The 20,247-nt window shown below is 51.8% G+C and overlaps 1 protein-coding gene across 10 annotated transcripts; it reads left to right on the forward strand.

Moving 5' to 3' along the window:
* The first annotated feature begins 451 nt into the window (after positions 1-451).
* On the forward strand, positions 452-19,922 carry PRXL2A (peroxiredoxin like 2A). 10 transcript variants are annotated; one of them, XM_045878220.3, is made up of 7 exons: positions 452-583; positions 3,061-3,195; positions 10,887-11,049; positions 12,960-13,051; positions 15,744-15,884; positions 16,558-16,722; positions 19,493-19,922. In XM_045878220.3, exons 3-7 carry the CDS (start codon positions 10,905-10,907, stop codon positions 19,604-19,606), a joined length of 657 nt encoding a protein of 218 aa, XP_045734176.1. In that variant the 5' UTR covers positions 452-583; positions 3,061-3,195; positions 10,887-10,904; the 3' UTR covers positions 19,607-19,922. The 10 variants fall into 10 exon arrangements, with proteins under 10 accessions (XP_045734176.1, XP_045734173.1, XP_045734175.1 ...); XM_045878217.3 differs by having other exon boundaries at positions 3,061-3,170; positions 10,870-11,049; XM_045878219.3 differs by having other exon boundaries at positions 3,061-3,170.
* The last annotated feature ends 325 nt before the right edge of the window (positions 19,923-20,247 follow it).

The following is a 20,247-nucleotide window of genomic DNA, read 5'->3' on the forward strand; positions in this document are numbered from 1 at the left end:
AAAAAAAAAAAAGTCCATAAAAAAACTGCTCAAAAAATCGCTGAGCTGAAAGGTGTCTTCCGCCCACGCCTACGGGGCAGGTGCTTTCAGATCCAACTAAGGCAGTCCAGAGCCTCCTTTTGCTCCAGGCAGTGCCCCTAACGAATGAGTCAAGGGTCTAGGGTCACCACTCGCGAAAGACTGAGCTACGCTAGCGCTGTGAGAACGAGGGACCGCAGGACCGCAGGTGGACCTGCCCGAGAGTCGCACTGGGTCGAAGGCGAAGCTCGGCACCGGGCGCAGTGCCAAAGAAGCGGGACCGCTGCAGAGCCGGGGCTCCTCCCACAGGGGGCGGGGACCTGCCGGGAGGGGGGGTGGAGTCCGAGCTCCTACCAGAGGAGCGGGGCTGGTCACGTGGGAGAGGCACGGCGGCGCAGGCGCCAAGGAGCGCAGGCGCGGGGGCCGCCCCTCGGGCCCCTGGGGCGGGGTGGGTTTGGCCCACTAGCCTCCAGGCGCCGGGCCCCGGAGCAGGGGGGCGGGGGAAGGCGGGGCTAGCTGCACGCGCGCACATGACGTCCGCGGGGTGAGCGCAGCCGCGGCGCAGGTGAGCAAACCGAGGCAGGGCCGGGTGAGCGAGGCCCGGTCGGCGGTGCGCGGGTGACCCCTCGGGCGGCCCCAGAGCCGGCAGGAAGCTCCTTCCGAGCCGGCGGGGCGCGGCCGCACCTGCGGGGCCTCAGGCAGCCCCCACCACAGCCGCGGCGGACGGCGTCCCTCCCGCCGCGCCGCGGTGAGCGGGCGAACCCCGCGTTGGAAGTCCGAAGACCGGGGCCGGCGCCGATTTGACTGGCGGAGAACCACCCCCCTACCCCTTCCCCGTCCCCGGGCTTTGAGTGAGGCCCGTGACACTGACCTGCCTGAATTGTTGGGACAGAGAACTGAGAAAAGGACTCTGCCCTGGCGCGTCCTTTCCGCCGGGCCGAGCCTGAGGCGGGCCCGGGGGCTGCCTGGGGGTAGCGGGCGGAACAGCCGCAGGTGAACCGGCAGGAGTCGAGGGACCTGGCTCCCCGGCTCTGCGCTTGCGTAGGCTCTGGGCTTCCATAGGGGCTTGTGTTTTATGGGGCCACGGTTTTCTCGGAATCTCAGGCACCTGCTCCCTCCTTCCCCTAAAAGTTACACACGCCTGACAGAATTGGAAAGAGTCCAAGTGTGCATTTAAAATCCCGGTGCTGAAGTCTGGGAATGAAAAGACGGACAAGGCACCGATCCGACAGTCTCGAGGTTGTTGCGGGGGCAGGGAGGTGAAGGAGAGGGAGAAAAAAATGGTCAAGGCCCAGCCTGACAAGGGCTCTGGGGAGGGAGCACACCCAGGGAGTCCAGAAGCTGGCCTGGGGTTCAGACCAAGCTGACTCTGGGCCTTTTTTTCCTTCCAGACCATGCTGTTTCCGCAGCTCAATTACTTAGACTTCAATTTAGTGGTGGTGGTGTTTTTAATTTCAGTGTATTTTTCTTTGAACTTGGTAGATGATTAAAAAAAAAATCACTTAGGATTCATTTTAAAGTGCATTGTCCAGGAACCTGCTTGGATGCTCCAGCCCAGTTCTGGAGTCCAAGAATTGGGATTCAGAATGCAAACCCTGACTCCTTGGAACATAGCCAGTCATCAGAAACCCTCCATCTTGTGTACAAACTACATTTTAGGGGCAATCATTGACTAATCTAGAAATGAGTCAGCATTATACCTCATATTTATGTCACTCTGTAAGGTAGCTTACAAAGCACCATCTGTACATTTTTTAAAAAGATTTTTTTTTAGAAAGGGAGGGAGGGGCATAGGGAGAGGGAGAGAGAGTCCCAAGCAGGTTCGGCCAGGAGCCCCAGACAGGGGCTGAGCTGAAACCAAGGGTCGGTTGCTTAACTGTCTGCACCACCCATGTACCCTGCATTTAATCATTTGATTGTTACAACTCTATAGAAGGTAATTTGGGAATCATTCACATTTTACTGTTGGAAAAACCGTGCCTTGTCCAGGTTCTACAACCGGTAGGAGTTTGATGTAGATTTTAGTTATTCTTGGCGTGGCTCTTCCCATACACCCCCCTCCCCCCATAAGGGCATGCATGGCATTGAGATCTTATGCATTGTTCCCTAGGGGTACAGAAGACATTTCTGATGATTGCCTTATCGGCTTGTGTCACTTAATTGGTTCCCAAAATTTGATTAGGACTAGAATTCTGGGGCTTGAAACCCCAGGCTCTGTAAGTATCTCAGAAATAAGGCAGCTCTCCTGCCAGCCAAATTCTTGCCTCTGTGAAATGTTGAGCTGAGAGACTCCCAAGTCTCCCTCTCCTGAGGCTTGTGTGGCAACAACTGTCCAGAGGCTGGGGGCACCAGCCTCACCTCTGCGCTCAGTGGCCTTTGGCACAGGGAGGTTTCAACTGGGACAGTGCCCTTTGCCTTCCCTGGTGCTGTTAGTGCAGAAGGCATTGGTGACAGGCACCGCACGGAGGATGCATTGTAGAGTGGACAGCTAGGCCAGAGGGGCCTGAGACCAGCCAGGGTTCCCTCCAGACCCAGAGTTATGCCCAAGGAGGCAGGCCTGTAGTAACACAGCTGGGGTGGCACAGCTGGAGAAGTTCAGTGTTTTATGTTCTTCAGATGACCTGCCCTCAAAGAACAAGTGAATCTGAGTCCCGCGAAGAAGAGAAAGATCCTGCCTTAAATTCTGCAGCACTAAAAAATAAAAGTGTCCTGCAATATTTTATTGTGTTGTAGGTTGCTCTTGTATATTCTTCCCGACAACCCCTCAAAGTTCCCTTCTTTTTAGGAAGGAGATACTGAAGGACAAGGTGACCTCTCAAAGAGTAGAAACCCACGGTCTTTTGTGGTATTACCCTTGCCCTCCCACCCACACCCATATAACTTGACAGGGCTGGTGTTCTGAGCCCAGTCAGGAGGCCGTGCAAGTGAGGGGCAGAGTAGCCACATATGTTGGGGGGCTGTAGCTTCAATCCCCGAACAGAGGATTTGTCTTTGTCTCAAAGTTTCCCAGTAGCTAATTATGTCCTCTTGTTCTACTTTCAGCATCTGTTCAGAACTTCCTGACTCTGGCATCTGAGAAGACAGCTGGGCCAGAGCTGGGCAGACAGTTGCCCCAAGGAGCAGAACAGGAAGTTGGAGACTGAGGCAAGTCGGTAAGAGCTCACTGCAAGTGGCCAGGTCTGTAGTCCTTGATGACAAAGGTGGGTGGGAACGCATCCCCTACTGCTCGTGGGGCCCTGGGTGTGCATGTCACCAGGCTGCTAAACTGGCATTTTTAAGCCTGTCCTTGTATCATCCAGGATCGACAGGACCTTGTTACTGTGGGGAGGAGAGGTGCAGAATGGCCTCTCAGCTGAGAATGGGCAATGTGACCCTTACAAAAACATTTGGCTTTGCACTGCAAGCTGCTTGCAAAGCCCTGGGCCTGGGAAAGACTGGTGCTGTCTCTAGCCACAGATTTCCCAGTCCCTGTTCAGGAGCAATTTTGCTTTTAGCCTTCAGGCCAGCGAACGGACTTCAGGAACCACCCCCCCACCCCCGGTCTTCCTGAACCCTGATCCCCCACCCCTACCCCACACTGTTCCAGCTACTGCAGGAGTGCCCAGTGCAGGATAAATAACCATGGATTGGGGGTTGGGAGACCCAGACCTGAGTCCCAGCACAGCCACTGACCAGCCCTACCCCCATGTGACCTTGGACTAGATAGACCCTTCTCTGGGCCTTAGTTTCCTCATTTATCAGTGAAGGAGGGGCTGACCAGAGCTCTGAGGGAAGAATAGGGGACAGGAGAGCAAAGAAGGAAGATGAAACGTCCCTTCCAGCCTCGTTCACTGAGGACTGGAGGCAAGGAGGCCCATGTGCATTCTTAGTTTCCTTTGCCTTCCTTAGCACCCCTCTCTTCCTTTTGGTCTGTCTCAAGCCAGCTCATTCTGGCGAGGGAGGATTCCCTGGGTGGGGCTGGGCTGGGCAGACGTACCCTCTGTGTATAGACTACGATGCTGTCTCTACTTGTTTGAGACATGAATTATCCCACTCAGTGCTGATACTTTGTTTTACGAAGACTTATCAGTTCCTGCCCAGAGGCAGCTCCTTGAACAGGCAGGAATTAGGCCTAGGGAAGCAGGGAGTGAGCATGTGCACATCCCGCAGGACAGCGCTGGCCGCACGTGCTCAGATTGCCTTGCCATTGAGCAGTGGGGCTAGGACCCAACCCAAGATCACCTAAACCCCAGGCTTGAGTGTTTGATTCAAGGTCAAGCCAGCGCTGTCCAAAATTACTTTCTGGTACTGAGCTGAAGTTGGGTACCTCCAAATCAGTTCCAACATGGAGTTTAAAGAATAATATTCAGATAATTTCGTTGGACATTGATGGCCTACTGATGAGCAGGATTTGTGTTAAGTGCTGGGGGTAGCAGCCGCTGCCCTCAGATTGCTCCTCCATAGTGTGTACATAGACACGCCAGTAACTAAAGTACACTGAGTCTATTTGCTTGTGCGGTGTGCAAAGGTACATGTGCGTTTCCACACGCACGTGCTATATAATCAGAGGTGAGGGAACAGTTGATAGTGGGGCTCTCAGGAAGACACTTGGGAGACAAAGTGTTATTTGTGCTGGGCCTTCACATCGTTGGCATGCGGCAAGGGGCATCCTGGGCAAAGGAAACAGCACAGCAACGGTTCAGAGGCCTAACAAGACATGTTACGGTCCTTGTGCGTGGCGTGGTCAGAACGCTGTGATGGGCACCGTCGGCCGTGCCGAGGAGTTCAGAGAGCCCAGGACCAGGCAAGGATGCGGGCAGGTTGGGTTTCTACTGCCACTCTGGCTGCAGTGTGGAGAGAAAGCTGGAGAGGACCTGGCTCTGGCCAAGCCTGTTCTGTGCTTAGCAGAGTGGACCAGCACGGAGTAACAGGGGCCTCGGGGGGTGGGGGGCAAACATGTTTTGGAGGATGGATGGAACTTCCTGACTGATTAGAGGCGGGCAGCGAGGGAGAAGGAGCGGGCTGGGACTCTCAGCTTCTGGCTTGAGCAGTCGGCTGGGGAACTCCAGAAGAAACACTGACTCTAAGTGGAGGTCAGTGTTGGTCATGGTGCCACAGAGATGACCTCCAGAACCCCCAAGTGCAAACTCTGAGTCAGGAACAGCAATCGGAACCTGGAAGTCAATACCAAGGGGTGGGAGTAAAGTGCTGGAAGTAGGTGAGGTCACCCAGGAAGGGGTGGGGTGAGAGGAACCACTTAAGTGGAGGAACCAGAAGTCAAGGCAAAGGGGGGTAAAGAACAGATAGCAAGTACCCTTACTCTCAGTGGTGCCTGCTGACTTCTTGGGTGTGGGGTGATGGATGGGGCAAGGAGCGGGCCGTAGAAGGAGCCACGGAGAAAGGGACATCTCTCTTTGATCTCAGTTAGTATGACATGTGGACGGTGTTAAGGCCTTCACTTCATTCGTCTGCACCGGAAAGCAGGGAGGGTCTGTTGGCACTTGATAAATGTTACAATCTGCATGACTGCAAATGACTCAAACTTTGTTCAGCTATCTGAAGGGCTGGGGGCCTTGGCAGCTCTCCATTTTGACGTTCTGGAGATTGAGTATTAACCGCTGAAGGAGCCCCAGGGTTTCTGGGTAGCCTGGTCCTGCCCATTGTGTGAGAGAGTGAGCTTGGGGCCATAGGCGGGACTCCAGAGCCCCGCCTCCAGCCCTCCCCTGCAGCCTGACTCCCGCCTGCTCCTGCTGAGTCGGCCTCTTTGTTAGCAGGAGCGGAGTGTGGTCGCTGTGAATGGTGAGTGCCCTGCTCCCAGGTTTGAACTACGGAGGTTGGGGATCAGGGACTGGGGCGGGAAGTGGCTTGTGGCATTCTGGGCTGCAGGGAAGAAGCCCTCTGGAAACTGAACTGGAGCGGGGAGAGTTCTGATGGGGACCCAAGAATGTGCAGACTCCAAAGTGAGCTGGTTTTGATAGACCCCCATGATGGCACTGGGGTGCTTTAAGGAGCCTTCACATTCACCTAGTCCAGTCCCATCATTTTGGAGTAGAGGAAAATGAGGCTGGAAGAGGGGATGACCCCAGCTTCGCCTAGGGAGCCCAGTTGGGTCTTGTCCCCCTCACCAGCATGCTCTCCCCTCACCAGAGCTGCCACTCTGAGCGGCCACAGCTGTTGTTCGGCTGTGCTCTTAGCGTGCTTCACCTTCTTCTGTGGGAGAGGATGAGACCAGGTAAGTCCCACGGTGGGAAACGAGGGCTGTAGCCGCATCAGGTGGGGGCGGGCTTCTGTAAACGACCTTGCTGTTACCTCTCGGAGAAACTGACCTTTTCCTTAACAGATGAGGCAAGGAAGGGGAGGACAGAGAAGGGACATCTGTCATATGGTAAATTTCCTTTAATGGTTTGGCTGTATTTGGTGACCGAAAAAACAAGTCACTCTTCTATTTTTTTTTTTTTTTAAAGATTTTATTTATTTATTCATGAGAGACAGAGAGAGAGAGAGAGAGAGAGAGAGAGAGAGAAGCAGGCTCCCAAGGAGCAGGGAGCCCGATGCGGGACTCGATCCCAGGACGCTGGGATCATGACCTGAGCCGAAGGCAGACGCTTAACCATCTGAGCCACCCAGGCGCCCCAGTCTTCTATTTTTAATGCTCTTTAAGACAAAGGGGCATCATGCCCCGTGACCCGCAGAAACCCACAAATGAATGTGTGGGGAGGCAAGGTATGACAGTAGAAGACTGCAGCTTTAGAGTCCTAGTGACCTGGGTCCCTGTTACTGTACTGCTGCCTGTGGGCTCTGTGACCCTGGAGAAGTCCTGAACTTCTCCGAAGTCAGTGCTGTCCGCTGTAAAACGGTAATATCTGCATCAAGGACTGTTGGGTGAGTGAAACTAGGCCCTGAGCATCAAGTGACACTAAATAAATCCCTCTCTCTCCCAATAGCCTTAGAGGCCCCTGTGAAAATGCTTTGTTCTGTTGAGAGAGGAGGGTCTCCCTCCCCTCCCCACTTTTTGTCCTGGGAATAGCTGTGGTCCAGGAGCCTGAGTCAGTCTCACTCTGCAGCACGTTGCAGTGGTACATGCTCCAAGATGGGCCAGGATGGGAACTGCTTCGTAGCTCAAGGAGGCTTGGCTGAGGGGCTGGACCTGCACGTTCTCTAGGTGTTTCCAGGGGTGAATTTTCACCGCTAACCCCAGCAGAAGAGCCAGCTGCTAGAGGTCCCCTGGCGTATGTTCACGGAGAGCCCTGACTCACCCCTGGAACTAATACTGCTCTCACATCTTAGTGCTGCTGGGGCTGAGAGTGAGGTTCACGCTCCTCAAAGGGGTGATTCTTTGCTCACACTTCCTGGGTCACAGCTCGAGGTGGGAGTGGGGTGGTAAACAATACCCACATCTTGTATTCTGGCTCTTGAACATGAGGGAGAGGGGTTGGGGGCCTTTGGGACATAGAAGTTTGCATTCTCCAAGTGCCTTGAGCACTGATATCCACCCCCCCCACCCCCCCCAGCCAGCCTGGCCTTTCCCAGGCTTATTCAGCCCAGGCAGGGCCTAGCCCTTCCATTCTGCCCCCCTGAGTCCCATGCCAGCCCCAAAGCCACTTCCTTCTGGGTGTTTCTGTGGCTTCCCAGATCAGATGGAGCTGGCTCTCATCCCCATAGCTTCATGTCCATACCTGGCCCAAGCTGCCTCCCCTTTCCACTTGAATTTCTGTTATCTGTGTGCTAGGCCTGTGTGTCCTTGAGGATTGTGTTTCATTTAGTTGTCTGTCCTCCCAAATTGCCATTTATTGAACAGGCCAGTGCTGAATAAATGATTGGAAATAAATGTGGAGTCTAGTTGAGTCCTGTTCCCTTGCAGTCATGAGCAAATAGGCTAACTGGTTGTTGGTGGGAATATGGAGCCTGTTGGTCTCTAAAGCAGCAGTGCTGTGTTAGGAAAATGTGGAGCTGAGTGTAAGGCTCTCTAGGCTTCCCGCAATGCATTCAAGTGTTTTGGGAGTTGAAGCGAGTCCTTTTGTAGGGTAGACGTAAGCTGGTCTGTGTGTGCTGCCGCAGAAATGTTATCAGATCTGTGATCAGAGCCCACATCATCTGCTCCGGAATCATACACACATGTCAGAAATCCAGGGATGTTTGGGGCGTGTGTAGAGGTGCAGAAATTGTTCCAGGCTCGGGGGAATCTCCTGTTTATAGCACACAGGTGAGAGCTGTGGTTGTTCTGTGAATACCCCTAATTATTCTGTGAGTTATAATTGAGTAATGTGTAACTTTGCCTCGTAAAAGAACTGGAAGCCAGCCCGTGGGCTGGAAGGTTCTTTCCTGCTTGGCCCAAGAACTTGGGTTCTCCATGAGTCATCATCCTCATCGTTCAGTTCTATTGAATTCACTTGTGTGCGCAATTTTGGAGAGCTCACTGTGTACCAAGCAGGCACTGTGCTGGGCATGGCAGTTCAGAGACGAACTGAGGGACAGAGTCAAAGGTAGATACGTCCACATCTTGTGTGGACCACACAGGAAGTGTACTGGGTATGAGGTGTCTCTTGGGAGTGGTAGTGAGGGTAGGCAGAGCATCCAGGAAGCCTTCTTGATGAGCTGTCAGAGTCCTGAAGAACAGAACCGATGGGGTAGGACATCCCAGGAAGAAACATGGAGATGGGCTCACCAAGAGCCCCGCTGTCCCCCATAGTGAGCTGAGAAGGGAAGCGGGAGGGCGCAGCTCTCCCAGGCCAGCCTGCCCTCATCACTGGACCTTATTCTGCGGCTTATGGCTAACCAAGCGCAAAATCCTGGATTCTTTGCTCTGAGACAATGCTTCTCCAACTTCCTTGTGCAGGTGAACTGCCTGCCTGGTCTGATTAAAAAGCAGCTGATGATTCCTTAGTCCTGAGATAAGGCATGAGCTCTTCCCTTCAATGTGATGCCTGTGCTGCCAGGTCAGGAGGCCTCAGTGAGAAGTGCCGTTGTAAGAAACTCCTCTCTCTAGCTCCAGTCCCCTCCCTCAGAGGTGCCCTAGCCGCACTCCTCCCCCACCCCCCACCCCCACCTCCCCTTCCTTTTCCCCTTCCCTGGTATGCAGATGCCAAATTCCTCTTTCTGCAGTGTTCTTTTCATCTGGTCATTCCTCCTCCCCACTCCCCCTGCCTGGAAGACCCCTTTTATTTCTTAACTCAAATCCGAACTTTTCCTGCTGGCCTAACACAAGGTTGGCCTACCCTCTCTTCCCAAAGTCCTCACCACCAGATTACTCCCAACCCCACCTTATGGCAGTGGGTCCCTCGAAGCCCATCCTGTGGCAGTGGCATGTGGATTTCTGGGCCTTTGCTTAATCCTGTGGAGAAATCCTCTCCCCAGCCAAGTGCTGGAGGGGAGACAGAAGTCTTTGGTTGGGGACACACACATACACACTGGGTCTGTTCCCGGGGACCTCTACCCAGAGTCATGCTGGTACTTAGGGAGGAAGTCCCCAGTATAAGACCCTAGGATGGCTGGAGGGCCATGGCTGGAACGGAAGTATTTTAAGTAGTTGTCTGGAGCAGGCAGTCTGGATGGGGTACCTGCTGTGGTCCGAGGGACCCAACTAGAGGAAGCCTTAGGGAGGCCCTCAGGAGTGAGCTGGAACAAGGCTGGATTCTGCAGGACCTGCCCGGGACTCCACTGCAACTGCAGAGCCCGTTGGCCCATGCAGACGTCTTTCGCAGCCCCTCTGAGGCAGGCAGACACCCAGCACCGTGCTCTTTGTTTACATAATGCCTGCTCTCTGGGCCCACTCCCCTTCACTCGGCAGACGTCTTTGTAGTGCTAGGCACACGGGGCAGAATGTCAGATTAGACACAGGTGTTTACTGGTGGCCATCTCTGTTCAACTATGTCGTTCAATAGCTGCTAGATTTTCAGGGGATATTTACTTTTCTCATCGACTCTGGATTTATGTATTGCTGCTTTTTTTTTTTTTTTAAAGATTTTATTTATTTATTTGAGAGAGAGAGAATGAGAGAGAGAGAACACATGAGAGGGGATAGGGTCAGAGGACGAAGCAGACTCCCTGCCGAGCAGGGAGCCCGATGCGAGACTCGATCCAGGGACTCCAGGATCATGACCTGAGCCGAAGGCAGTCACTTAACCAACTGAGCCACCCAGGCGCCCCTGTATTGCTTCTTTTTTGATTTTTGTTTTATTTTCACTCTGAGCCTGTTTTATTTGTGTAATGAATGAAACATAGAGCTAGTCTCAGTTGAGAAAGGTACTGAGATTGCCTGCCTACCAGGAGTGAGGCCCCGCTGGGCACTGCCTGGGGACTGGATGAATGGTAGGGTCTCTGTTTCTGAGGGATTCACAAACTGAAGAGGAAGAAGGATAAGATAACAAAACAGTGTGATTGGTGTTCTGAGTATTTCTTGATCAAAGAAGAAAAGGCTGCCCCTCCCCCAGGGAGGTGATAGTGGAGACTCCCAGACTATGAAGGAAAAGCAGCCACTGAAAGGGAGGAGAAAGGAGAAGGAGGCTGCCTCCAGGGGGCCCAGCATGGACCCACCACAGAGCTGGGAGGCCACAGCCCAATGGGAGAAGAACGGCAAGAGAGGCATCTCAGAGCGCTGTCATTTCTCTGTTCTCAGCCTGACCCACGAGTGAGCTCCCTGGGGCAGGAACCTCCACATGTCTGTTATTTCCCCAAGCTCTTGTGGCAGCAGGTGCTCAGCGGCCCTCATCTGGTCCCGGTCCTGTCATCTGCTCCCGTCTCTGACGCCGCTGCTCCCTTCCCGTGCCTCTGGCCTCCTGGTTGGCTGCCCAGCCAGAGGCTTGCATGGAGACCAGATTCCAGCTCTCTCAAAGTGGGGGCAATAACATCTTCTTCCTTCCTCTCAATCTCCAGAAATGTCTTTCCTCCAGGATCTGAGTTTCTTCAGCATGGGGATGTGGTCCATTGGCGTGGGGGCCCTGGGGGCGGCTGCCTTGGCCCTGCTCCTGGCCAACACAGACGTGTTTCTGTCCAAGTCCCAGAAAGCGACGCTGGAATATCTGGAGGACATAGACCTGAAAACCCTGGAAAAGGGTAAGCAGTGACCCCACCGGCCTCAGTACTTTTCCAAGGTGCTGGGATGCACTTACTCATTTTTTTCCCTTATAAAAAGTCTCTCTCTCTCTTTTTTAATTGAAAAGGCACTATAACAACATTAGGAAAAATGTAATAACATTTTTTAAATTACTGATAAGCCCATTACCCTGACACAGCACTCATTTTTATTTTTGCACATTCCTTTCCATGTGTACATAGTATGCAGTTGGGATCTTACTGGATACCATGTTTTACATTTTAGCTCTTTCTTATCAAAAGCATTTTTCACTTTCTGCTGTTGTCCCCTGGATCTTCGCAAAAAAGGAGCTCCTGGGTCAAATGCATTTGAGAAACACTGTGTATCCAATTCCATGTTCCTGATGCACAGCACAGGCGCCTGCTTATTGAAATGCCGTGTCTGGACGGTTACTGGTGCAGCCATGGGCGGCCCTCACCTGTGGTGCCACACACACAGGGCGGGGGGTGGGGAGCACAAGGTTGCACTTGTAGAGTGGACCTACCTGTCTCCCTCTTGGGGAGCCCACCTGGAGTCCCTGCGGGACAGCTGAGAGCCACATATTTGCACGTGGTTCCTTGGCTGCCTCACTGTGTGCTCTTGGCATGGGCAGCTCAGTGATGCCAGTGGTGTGGCTGCAGTTGGCATGAGTTTGGTGAAACTTGGGGCTCACTGACCGGGTGGTCCCCAGGTTGGCCCCTCAAAGGGAGGCCATGATCACCTGTTCGGTAAGTGAGGAAGCTTGTCAAGGACAGGCAGGCACTGTGCAGACTTACGGCATAGGTCACCTTCATGGAGGACTAAGAAGTCCTGTGGAGAGACCCCTGTTTGGCTGTGTTCAACCCAAGGTTTTCCAATCTCATTCGATTACAGACCCCAGCCCGCTCCTTTTTTTCCACATAACATCCCACAGGGACATGGATTCCTCTGAGAAATGCTATGACAGTTAAGAGTTGCTACTTGCTGAGCCCTCACTAAGTCTGTGTTCGCAGATACTGCGGTGGGCATTTTTCTACCCATCTTTTGATGCCCCTGCGGCCGCAGTGGAGCTGCTGGATGAGCAAACGTGCTCTAGGCCACCTCACTGGATGCAGGCCCTGTCTGACCACGGCCTGGCTTGAACTGCAGAACCTCAGTGCCCTGAGGCATTTCCTTGCTGGGCATCTTCTACCCTATCTTGTAAATAATAGTGCAGTTGACATATTTAGGTTAAAACTTTTTTTCGTAAGGGGGCACCTAGGGTGGCTCAGTTCGGTTAAGCATTGGACTCTTGATCTCAGCTTAGGTCTTAATTTTAGGGTTGTGAGTTCAAGCCCTGTGTTGGGCTCCATGCTGGGCGTGGAGCCTACTTTAAAAAAAAAAAATCAGTTTGGGACACCTGGCTGGCTTAGTTGGTGGAGCATGTGACTCTTGATCTTGGGATTGTGAGTTCAAGCCCCATGCTGGGTGTAGAGATTACTTAAAATTAAAATCTTAAAAAAATTTTTTTTTGTAGAAATTTCTGTTGACCTATTCCCAATGAATACTTTTTTTTTTTAAATTAGGGTTTTTGTTTTTTTTTAAATCAAATTGCAAGATCTCTTTCAGGTTTTGGGCATGTATCTGCCCTAAAGGATCATTATAGTGTTCACTGGTACCAGCAAAGGAATTTGCCATTTTTCCAGAAATGTTCCAGTTTGGGATGTTCACGTTTGCCAATAGATTTTGATGGGGGAGGGCCCTTTCAGGTATACAGTGGGGTCCTTCCTCTGAACGGTGATTAGTTCCTGTCTGTGTTTCCTGTTTGCTGTTTCCAAGTCGTTTGCTAGGCTCGTGCCATTTATGAGCTCCCTCATGGTTGGGGCCAGGCTGGGCTGGGAGGAGAGAATACTGACTTGTCTTTTCTCCCCAGAACCAAGGACTTTCAAAGCAAAGGAGCTCTGGGAAAAGAATGGAGCTGTGATTATGGCTGTACGCAGGCCAGGCTGTTTCCTCTGCCGAGAGGTGAGTACGTCAAGGCTCTGTTCTGTGGTTACTGGTACAGCCATGGGCGGCCCTCACCTGTGGTGCCGCACACACAGGGCGGGGGGTGGGGAGCACAAGGTTGCACTTGTAGAGTGGACCTACCTGTCTCCCTCTTGGGGAGCCCACCTGGAGTCCCTGGGGGACAGCTGAGAGCCACAGATTTGCACGTGGTTCCTTGGCTGCCTCACTGTGTGCTCTTGGCACGGGCAGCTCAGTGATGCCAGTGGTGTGGCTGCGTTTGGTGAAACTTGGGGCTCACTGACCGGGTGGTCCCCAGATTGGCCCCTCAAAGGGAGGCCATGATCACCTGTTCAGTACGTGAGGAAGCTTGTTGAGGACAGGCAGGGTCCAGCCTTGTCACTTTACAGATAGGTGAAGGCCAGAGGGGTTTGGTGACCTGTCCTGGTCGCACAGTCAGTGGCAGAAGACCTAGATTCTGAGATCTGCCTTGCCTGAGGGAAAACTGGGAATGAGACAGCATTGCTTCTCACGTGGTGGCGTTGGCCCTGTCCACGTGGTCTTCCTCCTTCCTCTGGTTTTCCTCCCTCAGCCTGGGGCCTGCCTTTCAGCCTTGAGCTCTCTCTCCTGCTTGTGTGGCTGGGCTAACAGAGAATGTACTCACATTCAGAGCACGTCAGTGCCTGTTGTCTCCCCCATGTATCCCTGGAAAATACAGCTTGTTTTACGGAGAAAGAAGCGGAGGGACAGAGGTTGTGACAAAGCCACACTGCTGTGGGGAGGTGTGTTAATTTCCTGTTGCTGCTGTAACAAATTATCACAGACGTGGTGGCTTTAAACAACACAAATGTATTAGCTTACACTTCCAGAGGTGCGAATTCTGAAAGTGGTCTCATTGGGCTAAAATCAAGGTGTCAGCAGGGCTGCCTTCCTTCTGGAGGCTCCAGGAGGTAAGTGATTTCCTTTCCTCTTTGCTGCTAGTGGCCATCGCACTCCTTGGCTCATGGCCCCTTCCTCCATTTTTACAGCCAGTGATGGCTGGTCCACTCTTTATCCTATTGCATCACCATGTCGCTGGAAGGACCCCTGTGGTTAGAGCCACCCAGATAATACAGGATGGTCTCCTTTAAGATCAGCTGGTTAACAACCATCTACTGCCTTAGTTCCCCCTGGCCCTGTAACAAAACATATTCACAGCTTCTTGGATTAGAATGTGGATGATTATGCTACCTACCATGGTATTATTACTACCTACCATGGGTATTATTCTACCTACCATAGGAAAGTGAGGCCTTAAAACTCAGGGCTTTTGGTTCAAAGTCTGTGATGCCTTCAAATACCAACAAGGAGGCCTGTTGTGACTTGATTTCCCAAGGCCAGTTAAACCCACAGGATCCCAAGAGCAACTGCCCTCCCTAATTACAACCTGCTGGCCTGTGCCCACTCTCTGCCTGGCAGAGCATTTTGTGAAAAACCTGTTGGATGGCAGTCTGTATTATTTTAGTGACCCAGACCAGAGGTGTAGGACTGAGTTTCCACTTCATGGCTTTGTGCAGTGACACACCAGGGTACAGAGTCCAGGAAAAGGGAGTAAATCCTTTCATCTCACACATAGGTGGTCTTTGGCCACAGCAGACCTGTAGTCCTCTCTGCTGTAGGGCAAAGTTTGCCACTCACTGAAGCTCTTGATGAGTGCATCGTAAAGGACTCTGCTTCATTAGCTGTCCTTTTCATGTGTTCTAGAAAATAAACAAAAAATTAAATGTAGTTGCTACCATACAGCAACTTACTTGTATTAGAGTTAGGTGGGCTGCTATTTCTTTAATTCCGACACCAGTCGTGAAAAATTTGTTCTGAACAGTGAAGCTTTACCAAGACACATGTAGTTTCCTTTCTTCATCCAGCATGTAATTCATGAGAGTCAAGGATGTCTGTATTTATCAGTCCAGCCGCATTCTCCCTATTACCCATCTTCACCTTCAGATCTTTCCACATGGTATCTGGTACCTTCCGTGTATCCAGCCATGTGCTAGGCATGGAGGGATACAAGAAATGGAAGACACGGTGTCTAACTATAAGACACATTTGGGAACTTAAGTGACTGTGCTCAGCTTGGTGATCACACACAGACTCGGTTCCGAAAAAGTCTCCAAGCAGAAAGATTGGATATGCACAGAGAACTGGGGCTTTCCTCCAGGCTGGATGAACCAGGGAGAACTTTCAGAACAGGGACCCCTTTCTGGAAGGTGGGATTTGAGTGGGAGAAAAAGAAGGTTGTTGAGAGAAGGCGTGGGGGCAGCTATTCACACGGCCCAAATGGGGTTTGTCTCCTAGGCTTTGCTGGTTTGGTCAGATGCAGGGGAGGGGCATCGTGGCTACATGTTTGGGGCCGTGTTTGGGGGCAATCTCTCAGTTACTGGATACCCCCCAGGCCATGGTTAGGACACCCATAATAGGAGCCTTGCCTCCCCTTCCCACCCTGGAGAAAACAAGAAGCCTGGGCTGAGGAGGGGGCCTGACACCCTACAACTGTGGCCCTGGGCCCAGCTGGGCCAGGCTCTGCTGGGCTCCACAGGCCTTCATTGTTCCGGGCGTCTTGTTGCTTTTGTTCTGCATTCAGTGCCAGCCCCGCTCTGGGTCTGCAGGGGAGCGGGCTTTGGCCAGCTGCGGAACCACAGCAGTGTGAGCCCCTGATGTTCCCTGTCTTCTGCAGGAAGCTGCGGACCTGTCTTCCCTGAAGCCCAAGCTGGATGAGCTGGGAGTCCCCCTGTATGCAGTGGTGAAGGAACAAATCAGGACCGAAGTACAGGACTTCCAGCCTTATTTCAAAGGAGAAATCTTCCTGGATGAAAAGGTGCATCTCCTGTGAGCCTGTTGACACAGACTGGTGGGGACTGCTCAGGTGTGGAGAGCTCGTTGGCCAAGGGTATGTCTGGCCTGGAGCTGGAGGCTGGCCTCTCTTTTGGCTGCCCTGGACGTGGAGGAGCTTGTGCAGCCCTCTGGGCAGAGTGTGATGGGACACGTGACAGGTGTCCTCTCAGTTATTACTTGAGCCCTTCCTGAACTGTGACCTGGGCACGGGAGCCTGGGAAATTGCTGAAGCCCCGCTGGGTTCTTGCACCATGCAGGCGGGGACCAGCACAAGCCCCTGTCCCTTACTTCATTGCAGCCATATTCCTTTCCCCTCTGCTCTCACCTGTGCAGGATGTTGGGCTGTTAGCACCCTGTCGGGCACAAGAGCCCTGTGTGTGTCTAGCAGGGGGTTAGAGGCAGAGTGGAAAGCTGCATATCTGTTTCCCGAGCGTGGGCCTGTCCTGGGATCGGAAGTTGGCCTGGCAGGGTTCTCTCTGCCTGGGCAGTTGAGAGTGCTCTTGAATGGGAGCTGTGTGTGGGTTAGGTTGCGGGGAGGACATGAAGCAGCAGGTTTTGGGTCTTTGAGAATGAATGCCCTGTTGGGAACCTTTCCTCCTCGGGGAAGGCAGGCAAACAGGCTGCTCCAAGGGGCTCTGTCTTTCTTGCTCCTGCAGAAAAAGTTCTACGGTCCCCAAAGGCGGAAGATGATGTTTATGGGATTTGTCCGTCTGGGTGTCTGGTACAACTTCTTCCGAGCCCGGAACGGAGGCTTTTCTGGAAATCTGGAAGGCGAAGGCTTCATCCTTGGGGGAGTTTTTGTGGTGGGATCAGGAAAGCAGGTAAATTCCTCATGTTCACGTATGGATCTGTGGGTGTCTGTAGGCACAAGACCCCAATGTGGGGAGTGACCTTCCCTACTTGGAGTCTTGCAGCCTTCCTTCCAGAAAGCCAGGGAATGTGAGGAAGGAAAAGAGAGGGGAATTACCCTTTACCACACATCTGCTCATAGGCCACCTCACACTCGAATCTCCTCACTCATCACAGTAATGTCCTGAGATGGTCTGGGGGTTCTGCGGGCCAGTAACTGGGGACTGAGAGGTGTGGGTGAGCACACGCCTGCATCCGGGTTTCCTGATGTCAAGTTCTGTCTTCGGCGCTTGAACAAAAGCGTTTTTATTCTTTCAAGAACTTACTCCCCTGCAGTTTTCCCAGGTCATCAGGGATGGACAGTAGAGAAAAGGAAGAGGAGAGAAGGAAGAAAAACAACCCGAATTAGGGGGAGTAGCAAGGAGATGTGGGGGAAGACAGCACTTTCCCCTGTGGGGTGCCGCTCTGGAGAGGTAACAGACTTCTCCGCAGACAGGCTGCTCCAGGCCCTGGCTCTGAGGCTCCAGGGTCAGCACAGGGACCCTGTGGGCCCTGGAGGCAGGTGGGTGGCAGCTCCGTGTTGACTGTGGGCAGCCTTGAGCTGGGGGGGCTCCCCTGTGCTGGAAGGCAGTGCCTTCAGATGCCAGAGCAGGTGTGGGGTGAAGTAGATGCAGTTTCAAGGGCCCGACAGGAGGACCTCGAGACTGATGGCCTGACCTCTAGTCGTGTCTTTCCCAACTTTGGGCATCACATTAACACTAGGCCTCCTCTGTAAAAAGACGGTATTATTTACAATGGTGGATCTCACTGCTAACGTTAATAATTGCACACTTCTCTCAGTTTGGGAGGAGTAAAAGCTACTAGGAATAGAAATCTTTCAATTTTAAGTTCTTCTAATCTCTTCCTTTTAAACCTTGGTAGCTGCTGTTGCTTGTCTGTATTAGAATCTTACATGGATTGGTGTATGATATAATACAAACCTATTTGCTTCCTTTCTGGTAAATACACCAAAATGTCTTAGTGATCATGGCTGCCAGTGAATGCCTGCCTTGTTCTGAGCCCTCATGTATACCATCTCATACCTTCCTCACAACCAGTCTGGGATGTTAGGGATTTTTATTCCCATCTACGTGTAAGGAAATGAATTATGAATGATATGAAATAACTCCGCCAAGAGATACACAGCTGTATCTGTGGTAGTGGTACAGTGGAAATGGAACTCAGGAACTCAGACACGTCCTGCTCCAGAGATCCCCACCCTTCCCCTGCCCAAGGCCTCTCCTCAGCAGTGGTTCCCAAAGACCCCTTCCAGATGCCCTTGTGCTTGGGCAGGCCCCTTCCCGAGACGATCAGTCGCCCAGCCTCTTCTGGCCCTGGCGCACTGGGATCTGGAATTCCTCCGTCCTCCCTCACTCTTGCCTTCCCTCAGCCTCTGGGGCAGGGCAGAGCTCGCTGGCGGCCTTCTCTTGCCTGCCAGTGACTCATCTGGTGCTCACAGCCCCCCAGCCCGGCTGGCACATTCCTGGTGCTGCTAGCTGTGTTGTTGCACTTCGTTGGTGCTCCCTGGAGCGCAGCCTTCTTCCTTTCTGGTGGCAGGTGGAGTGGCCTGGCTGAGCGGCGGGACCTACCTCCAGGATCCTGGAAAGCAGAGTTTTCGCAGTCCCCCGAGTCAGCTGCCACTCAGTGGGGATTTCCTTTGTAATAGTAATCGTTAAAGCACGCTTACTTTAAAGAAGCAATGTGTTTTCAACATAGAAGATTTGAAAACGCAACAGTAGAAGGTGAGGAGAGCCGTTCTGTAAGCTCAACCACTGTGCACAACCCGCCAGAACAGAACTGAGAAGCCTCTTATTGTTTTTTTTTTTTTTTTAGAAAATCTCACTAGATACTCTTTTTTCATTTAACGGTGTATCATGAACATCTCCTATGTCATTATATATTCTTCCTTAGTATTTTTAATGTCCGCATACTGCTTTATTAGACATGTAAATATAGTTTCCTGATCTGCTTCCCTGTAGTCACCTCATTGTGGTGGGACTTTTTGGGTTTTTTAAAAAAGTCTTCATAAGTAATTGTGCAGCAAACGTATTTATGGATGTTTGTTTATTTATTTGTTTTGTTAAGATGAACTCCCTGATGTCCTGGGTTGAGGAAGTTTTTCACAAGTGTTCCTCAATACTGATCTCAAACACACTATTTTATGTTTTTTACCACTTTCGTGTACTTTGGTGTATCCTCTCTCTTAGAGCATTTTGCTTCACTGTATCAGGAGCGGCCTCTGCTTTCTTAGGAAAACTAAGTCAAGAGAGGGTGTGTCTCCCTTTTCAGATGGTCAAACTCTGACCTCTGAGCTCCACTTGCACACCTCGAGGCTTTTCTCTGGAAGCTCATCCTCTGTCAGCTCTCTCTCCGCCTGGCGTGGTCTTTTACTTCACCTCTACGTGTAGACACGTGGCTGCCTTCCATGCTGTATCATCTGTGAAGCCTTCCCTCATCACCCCATTATACTGCCCCACGTAGATGTCCCTCCTGACTTCCTGCTCCCACAGTGCTGCTGGTACAGCCCACCCATTGTGATGTGACCTTCCCTGGTCCCGTTTTGCCACCAGAACTGAACCCCTCGGGAGCACAGCCAGGCCTGACCCAGATCTCTGGCCCTGCTGCCCAAGCTGCCACTCAGTGTCTGTCCCATGAATGAGTGACTCAGAGTGAGGACTGATGTTCCTTCTTGTTTCCTTTTAGGGCATTCTTCTCGAGCATCGAGAAAAAGAATTTGGAGACAAAGTGAACCCAGTTTCAGTTCTGGAAGCTGCTAGGAAGATCCAGCCCCAGACTTTGGCTGCGGAGGCAAAGTGATCATGTGAAACTGCTCAGGGATAACTAGGGGCACTCACCTGTGTCCTGGGATGTGCTATATCTCCACTCATGTCCCCAGAGAGTTAGAAACCCACTCATGCCATATTGTCAGTAGAGATCATTAACGTATTTTAATACTGTGCTCTCTTTAGGCCCAATAAGGCAAAATAGCTCCCAGACAAGACTGATAAGAATCTAAGAAACCAGTGGAGGTAATTTCAGCTAAAACCTGGAAAATATGAGGCTTAGCCTTGACTGCTGCACCTCCTTAAAACGTACGTGGCGTGAGTGACGTCATCGGAAATGGCTTTTATTTTCATGTTTTCAAAAATCTAAGAAAAGTTGATGATTGACTTGAAGATTCAGGATATGAAGGCTTGGGGCTTGTGTGTTCTCTATTAACGACCTGTTATACAATGTTAAAGTAATACGCAAAGGAATTGGTGGGCACTGGATGGCTTACTAAAAGTAAATTATGAAGTGAAATCTATTTTTTCATCGTCTTCCATTCTAACCTCAGAGGTTTGTTTTTCTAGAAGAAGTGATCATGTCTGGCTCTAATAAAATTATGTATCAGAAATTGCCTGTAATACAAGTTTTTCTGATAAAACTAACAATAAAAATATTTACCAGAATCATGG

Source organism: Mirounga angustirostris, unplaced genomic scaffold (genome assembly GCF_029215605.1).
Source record: "Mirounga angustirostris isolate CCGP_5_RB_7025 unplaced genomic scaffold, mMirAng1.0.hap1 SCAF_6, whole genome shotgun sequence".
In the NCBI taxonomy this organism is placed as follows: domain Eukaryota; kingdom Metazoa; phylum Chordata; class Mammalia; order Carnivora; family Phocidae; genus Mirounga; species Mirounga angustirostris.

Excerpts from the sequence above, each read along its gene's own strand:
- PRXL2A (XM_045878215.3), top strand. Across the intron at positions 13,052-15,743 it reads GCTGTTTCCTCTGCCGAGAG|GAAGCTGCGGACCTGTCTTC; the intron begins GTGAGTACGTCA and ends TGTCTTCTGCAG. Across the intron at positions 15,885-16,557 it reads AAATCTTCCTGGATGAAAAG|AAAAAGTTCTACGGTCCCCA; the intron begins GTGCATCTCCTG and ends TTGCTCCTGCAG.